At 47.9% G+C, this 7,343-nt stretch overlaps 2 protein-coding genes across 2 annotated transcripts; one reads left to right on the top strand and one right to left on the bottom strand.

The window, feature by feature from the left end:
• The first annotated feature begins 233 nt into the window (after positions 1-233).
• LOC123446789 (zinc finger CCHC domain-containing protein 8-like) lies at positions 234-5,048 on the top strand. Its single transcript, XM_045123332.1, has 8 exons — positions 234-864; positions 1,025-1,100; positions 1,243-1,318; positions 1,777-1,860; positions 2,784-2,905; positions 3,491-3,737; positions 4,212-4,275; positions 4,358-5,048. The coding sequence occupies exons 1-8, from the start codon at positions 327-329 to the stop codon at positions 4,897-4,899; spliced, it is 1,749 nt and encodes a 582-aa protein (XP_044979267.1). The 5' UTR covers positions 234-326; the 3' UTR covers positions 4,900-5,048.
• A 67-nt stretch (positions 5,049-5,115) lies between these two features.
• On the bottom strand, positions 5,116-6,830 carry LOC123446790 (putative leucine-rich repeat receptor-like serine/threonine-protein kinase At2g19230). Its single transcript, XM_045123334.1, has one exon. The coding sequence runs from the start codon at positions 6,503-6,505 to the stop codon at positions 5,291-5,293; it is 1,215 nt and encodes a 404-aa protein (XP_044979269.1). The 5' UTR covers positions 6,506-6,830; the 3' UTR covers positions 5,116-5,290.
• Positions 6,831-7,343: the final 513 nt, after the last annotated feature.

The raw sequence follows: 7,343 nt of genomic DNA, 5'->3' as shown, positions 1-7,343 counted from the left end.
CTAGACACTCTACTGTATACTGTAGATAGATAGAGTTGGGGACGGAGACGGAGACGGAGACGAACAGCTCCCCGCCGCCGCCGCCGCTCCTCTTCCTTCTTCCTCACCGCCGTCCGCCTGCCCGCCCGCAATCAAGGTATGGATGCTTCTTTTGTTTCCCAAAAGAGGTAAGGTAGATCTCTCCACTATATTTTGTTGATTGATTGATTTCCGCTGCTAGTCACAATTTTCTTTCTTTCTTTCTGGCCACAGCCCATGATTCCCTTGCTGCTTGCTCTTGATTCATTCTGAATCCGCAGCAACAAGACAAGACAAGAGATTGATTGATGGAGGAGTTCATCAGTCTCGGCGACGACTCCACCGCATCTGAGCCTCCTCAACCACAGGACCACGGGCCCACGGACAAGGACATCATAGATCTCGACCAAGCCCAAGCCGATGCAGCAGACCGAGCCGCCGTCAATTTGAATTTCAATGCTACTCTGCCAGTGCCATCCCAGCAACAACCACAAGACACTGTCACCACCACCAAGGCTAGTACCGTCATCGAGATCATCGACCTCGAGGAAGGACAGATTGCCTTCCAAGAATCATCTGGTGCCCAAGATGCAGCAGCAGCAGATAACCTCCAGCCCAAGGACCAAGCACAAGCCCTGACTGCAAATGGACCGGAGCCTCCTCCGCCATCCCAGCAACAACCACAGCAAGACGACATCATCGATCTCGAAGAAGGCCAGGTTGAGGACATGGACCTCTCCGATGACGTCCTTGTCACAAAGCACGGTGTCTCAGCTGAAACACCCAAGGGCAGTGACCCCCTTGTTCATGCTTCAAAAACAGGCAGCGCCTTCATCGACCAAAGCCGTATCCTCTGACAAGACTAACTTATTGTTCCTCCTTTGTTTCCATCTTATTACTTTCAACTGCATTGACATCGAAACAGTGCCAGGATCACAGACATGTATCATCGTTATTACGAATCAGATTTCTATGTGTTTTTGTTCCTTGATATTTCCGTCTTCAGCCACAAGAGGAGTTAAAAGAGCCCGGACGGAATCAGCTGAGCCTTCTGTCCGTGTAGTTTACAACAACTTGACAAGGTTAAACACGGCCTGTTTCTAATTTTTTTCCTCTGAATAATATCTATGGCATTGCATTGCATTTGTTAATCAATCTATCCTTCTGAAGCAGCTTAGTAAACTCTAGCCTGAGGGCTAACTTTTACTTTCTCCAATATTTCAGAGAAAGCAAAAGGAAGCTCATGGAACTAATGCAACAATGGTCCGAGTGGCAAGCTAGAAAGCAACACGCCTTGACGGTACTGTTCCTTACAACCGTTGCTTTTGCTATTATATGCTAGTTTTGCAGAAATAAAATTTATAATCTTTATTCCCATGTCAGCAGCTCTCTGACTATGCTTTAAATGAAAGCTGTTTACATTGATAGGATATGAGCAGCAGAGATTAAGAAGATAATGGGCATGGCAGAATTAGTTTTCGCTGTTGTAATTTATACCTTCCATGTTCCCTCGATAGAGTACCCTTGGGTGTACTTAGTTCGTCTCCATGTTTTGGGGGTGCTATGATTATTGCTTCACTGCTAAAATATAATCATTGCCTTGGCCAATAGAAGCAAATAGTGACTTGTGGAGGGTAAATTTGAATAGGTTACTACAGACTAGAACAGGACTGATATATCTGTGTAACAGAAAAAGTGCTGAGCACCAGATTCCCCTTTGTTGATAATTATTGTTTATTTTGGTTGTGAAAATGGCAGGAATCTGTGGAAGAAGTCTTGGACTGTGGTGAAGAGACTTATTATCCAGCATTACATGTTGGTTCAGAGAAATCCTGTGCTGTGGTATGTATAAGTTCGCCATTGTTATCCTTCCTAAGCTCAGTCTGAAGATTAAACCTCCAACTATGCTGTTACAAAACTTTAGTTGGCCTGTTTCCGATTAAATTCATTCACTAAAATGGACACATACTGCCATTCTGGAGTTATACGAGTTTTGTTTCCTGAAAATTGCAATTCTGCTACTTGCAATGTATCTGTCATGGGCATCAAGATATAGCACCACCTTTACACTTACCCAGTCAGCACAAGAAGCAACCACTCATTTCCAGATGAGGACGGTGCTAACAATCCCCGAGACTGATATATTATTTCATTGAGGCTCCAGATTAGCTAGATACCACATAGTGATTAGTTGCTTCATTTGGTTGTTACTTTTGATATCCCTTTTAATACTACATTCGAGGAATTTCTCCTGCATCTCTGTAGTGATAAGAGTGCATTCTCTAGCAGCTCATTGAGGTTTCGTTGCTGTTCAGCCCTTATTGGTAGGAGATCCTGACTCCACTACTTCAGAGATAAAAATGAACAGCCAAGATTTTTCCTAGTTAATTGATTGGCAGATAATATTCATAGAGCATTTAGCGTTATGGTCATGGTCATGGGCCTGGGCCTGGGCCCTGTGGCCGTCTGGCATGTCCAAGGCAGCAACATGTGCCCATTTAGGAAGACATAGCATTGTCCGAAAAAGAAAATTAAGGCACAGGGTTGTCCCAAAAGAGGAAAATTAAGCAGTATTTGGATATGAGATATGACTAGTATCAGGATAGGATATAATCATTAGTAGTGGCAGCAGGATAGATGTATGTCTTGGTTCTTAATTATCTTTGGTACGTGCTGCGTTTGAGTTGAGATCTGAGTTGTGGTTTAAGTTAGTTAAAATCTAATAGTTCTACCTTTTGTTTTATTTTGTTTTTCTTATCGAGTAGTCATTCTGGGTGGATAGCCAAGCACGAGAAAATGCTGCTGCTGATGATGGCGCGGTGCCGCTGTACGATCGAGAATTTACATTGGGTTCAACTCCTATGGGTGATTCATCAAATGCTGAAGGGTATTTATGAATTCTATCCATATACCGACCTTGGTCTTATTTTGTTCTTTTCTGATCTTGCATTAGCTAGTAGAATAAATTGCCATTTGTGAGTGACCTTGCATTCGGCATGACTGTCAAAGTTCTATCTCCTTTAAATATTTTGGGCAAACAAGAAACCTGTATTTACGTGCTGGAGTCTTAATACTAGTTTCTCTGTGACACCAATATATTGTAAATTAATGTTGTGTCAGTATCAGCAATTTGATTTATTCATATATGCCATATATTGATCATCAAATGTAATCTGCGAATAATCTTTGTCCCGATACCAATGTATTCTGAGACTATGAATAGATGATTGAAGCTGGTATGCTTGTATGGAAGACATAATAACTAGTAACTTAAAACTTAAAAAAACTTGGTTCATTCTCTCTCAAGACATAGGCTTCTGTTTGCAATTTCTTTGTCTGGCCATCTTTCTGGTAGTTACTTCCATTTGGCGTTTCTTGTATTCTGATGATCTTTCTTATAGTTGATGGCTAATTATAGCATTAGTATACCTTTACGTGGATCTGCAACATGACATTCTTTTTTCTCTGGCAGCAAGAAAGACAAGGATGATTCTCGCTGTTTCAACTGTGGTTCGTATAGTCATGCCCTGAAGGATTGCCCAAAGCCTCGTGACCATGTTGCAATTAGCAATGCCCGCAAGCAGCACAACTTGAAAAGGAACCTATCTAATGTTAGTAACCGTGGACAAAATCGGTACTACCAGAAGACCCCAGGCAAATTTGATGATCTGAAGGCAGGAGTCCTGGGATCTGAGACTAGAGAATGCTTGGGGCTCAGGGTAAGGGATGCGTTCTCTTTTTCTGTTAAAGCTTGTTTCACTTGTCTTCTTGTTTGTTTTCCTCTTTTTTTTCATGATTAGGATATATCAATTTTTCATTCTTAGGATTATACCAATCTTTAGTTGAACTGTGAGATGGAAGGAGCCATCTTTTAGCTTTCACCTGTTAGCTTAATTAAACGATCTGTAAATATGTGCATACATGATGCAACGATCTGATGACTTTGATGACTTTGATCAACAATGACTAATTAAATTCCGTACAAATTCTTGAAATGAAGTTTCAAATTCCATACAAATTCTCAGCATATAAAATAGTTGGAACAAGGGATGGTTTGGTTGCTACTTGCTAGAGCACTGGTTCAGTTTTGTGAGCTGAAGTTTCTCTTGTCACTTTAGGAAGCAATAGCGCCCCAATTAATTTATGTTAACTTGCACAAGTTTCCTTTTCTGAGAGTATCACAACCCATGCAGGAAAATGACCCGCCGCCGTGGCTGCACAGGATGCGTGAATTGGGTTATCCTCCAGGTTACCTAGGTAAGCATTTGTGAGTCTTGTTGCTCTCTGACCGTGATGTGCAATATCCAGGTCGTTTCTCGAGTCTCATTTTTCTTTTCAGATGAGGTGGAAGATGAAGACAAACCATCTGGCATCACCATATTTGGCGGGGAAGGGGAGGCGAATGCAGAGCAGCAGCAGCAGCACGAGGAGGGAGAGCTTCCGGAGAAGGGCGAACCGTCTCCGCCTCGCAAGAGGATGACGGTGGAGTTCCCTGGAATAAACGCGCCCGTCCCAGAGAACGGCGACCCTTGGCTATGGGGCAGCGCTCCGCCTCCTCCTCTTCAGTCCTCCTCCTCGGGCCGTCACCAGCATCCATCGTCGGATTCTCAGAGGGATAGAGGCCCTCCTCCCCCTCCGGGCGTCGAGCAATACTCGTCATCGAGGTACCACTCGTATGACTATGGACCGGCGACCCCCGGCGCCGGAAGAAGAAGCTCCTCTGGTTATGATGACGGCGGTGCCTTTACCCCTCACTCCGCGTATTCAAGCAGGCAGCACTCGGGGTCGGGCTCGAGGGAGAGGGAAAGGGAAAGGGAAAGAGAGAGGGAGAGGGAGAGGGAGAGGCATGACAGGCACTACTACAGCAGCAACAGGAGGTGAATGTTACATATGTGTCTGTAGCTGAAGAAAGACGTGAATTTTGTGATGATATCAAATTTGCTCAGAATATCATATAAGTCAGCACTTGCAATATCAGTCGCTGTTGAAACTTGTGTAAGTAGATGTTATTTTGAAACACTTATTTGTTAGCCAAGTTTTTTACTTTTTACTAGCAATGGGAGAAGCTATGTATTGCTGTCAGCCTCAGCTGTCAAGTGACAAGAGAATTTGAAACATGTTAATTTGTAACCAAGAATCAAATTTGAAACTCAAAATACAACCAAGAATCTGCTGCATCCAAGTTTGTGAGAGCCAAAGTACAGTACAAGCAGTAGATGTGAAAAGAAGAAGAAGAAGAAAAAAAGGTCAACTTGTATTAATGTCGGTCGGGCTATCGCGGCGCGAGTGCGACGGAGGAAAGGTCGTCGGAGTGCGGCTGCAGCGTGCGCTCCCACGCACGGGACTCGACGTACACCCGCGACACCTTGCCGGCCACCCACGCCATCTCCGGCCGCTCCTCTTCCTCGTCGTCGCCGGCGGCGCACCGCAGCCCGACCTCCACCAGCCTCTCCGCGGCGGCCACGGGGAACGAGTCGCCCAGCCGCCGGTCCAGCCAGCTCCGCACCCGCCCGGTCCGGACCGCCTCCGCCGCCGTGTCCACCACCGACACGCGCGCCAACTCCTTGGTGCCGCGGTCGAACCGGTACCGGCTCTCCGCCGGCTCCCCGGCCAGCAGCCCCAGCAGGAGCACCCCGAACGCCCGCACGTCCCCCGCCTTTCCTCCCTTGGCCTTGGACGGCGGCTGCTCCGTGGCTTGGGCGTCGGCGAAGTGGGCCGCCCCGAAGTGGGTGAGCACGCCGCGCACGCCCTTGCTGCTGCCGGCGTCGGGGACGAGCAGGACGGACGAGGGCGAGACGCGGCCGTGCGCGGCGTCGGCGTGCGCGTGCGCGTACTCGATGCCCTGCGCCACGTCCACCGCGACCTGCACGCGGGACAGCCACGTGGGGAGGACCGTGTTGGTGGTGCTGGTGTTGCTGCTGGTGCTGCCGCCGCCGGCGCGCGAGGAGGAGAGGCATGCGGCGAGGGTGCAGGCGCTGGTGGGGAGCTCGTAGGCGAGGTAGACGTGGGCGCCGGCGGGGCAGGCGCCGAGGAGTCGCGCGAGGCTGGCGTGGTGGTAGCGCGCGACCCGTGCGAGCGCGGCGGAGGCGGCCGCGGGGGTGAGCTGGGGGAGCGGGCGGAGCTGGAAGAGGGCGGCGTGGCGGGAGCGGAGGGAGCAGCGCCAGAAGGTGGCGTCGGAGGGGTTGCGCTTGGCGAGGAAGTTGTTGGTGGCTGCGGCGAGCTCGTGGAAGGAGTAGAGGACCGGCTGGTACGGGAGGGAGGCGCGCGCTCCCTCCGCGGCGAGGCTGGAGCGGCTTGAGTGAGAGGAGGATGATGCGGTGCCGGTGCCGGTGGTTGTTGTTGTGGTGGTGCGGGGTCCGGAGGAGGTGGTGGCCGTGGCCGCGGAGGAGGAGGATGCTGTGCCGGTGCCGGTGGAAGGGGATCGGCGGCGGTGAGAGGAAGAAGGAGCAGTGGTGGTGGGGAGAGCGTGTGAGCTGGACTTGCACATGGTGTGGTGTGTGACGATGGGAATAAGCTAACGATGCAAATGCAACGCCGGTGGAGGAGGAGAAGAAGATAAGCAAAAAGATGCTCTTGAGCGTGACACCACCATTCTACTCTACTTTCTCATCTACACTAGAGAGAACATATAGATAGATAGATAGATTGATAGAGAGAGAGAGAGACCGAGAGACTACTCGTCACTTTAAGTTTAGGGTGCCATGTCAAGTTGTTTTTATTATTGACAATTTTTTGTATTTTCTAGAGTTTTTTTTGGGTAAAAGAAATAATAAATGGTCGGACCTGTCGCAGCTTGCAAATGGTGTCGAAAATCGTTCGAATATGATATGGATGCCTACCATGGGCATGCTCCCCTGCTTGCAAAAGTTAACATCATTTTAAGAAGAGGTAATAACACCAATAGTGCCAAAACTTGCCATCGGTGTTCACTTTGGTGCCTGAACTTGAAAAATACACCGAATTGGTTTTAAAATTTGACAATATGGTTCAAATACGATTCAAATCACGTATAGATACGTATGTATTGCTGACTAGACATGCCAGCATGGCGCAGGGCTTACTTGTAGTGCCGGACAGACTGACACAAAAAGTGTGTCTCACTGACCATCGCGTCCCACCTGTTAGTAAACAACTATAATAAACAAAAGAAATGTTTAGGTTGGGATTCGAACCAGGGGATTGTGCTCCACAAAAGACCAGCGTAACCACTTCCACGAGATAAAATTATTGTCTATTCATCATCAGTAGCACAATTTATCTACCTGATAAGACCGTGGAGTTAAATGGGGTAAAGTTAGTGCAGCCCATTTTCCACCTATTAGTTG

Source organism: Hordeum vulgare, chromosome 4H (genome assembly GCF_904849725.1).
Source record: "Hordeum vulgare subsp. vulgare chromosome 4H, MorexV3_pseudomolecules_assembly, whole genome shotgun sequence".
NCBI lineage: Eukaryota > Viridiplantae > Streptophyta > Magnoliopsida > Poales > Poaceae > Hordeum > Hordeum vulgare.
Note: the sequence above shows the minus strand (reverse complement) of the source record. Positions and strands in the feature narration are given on the sequence as shown.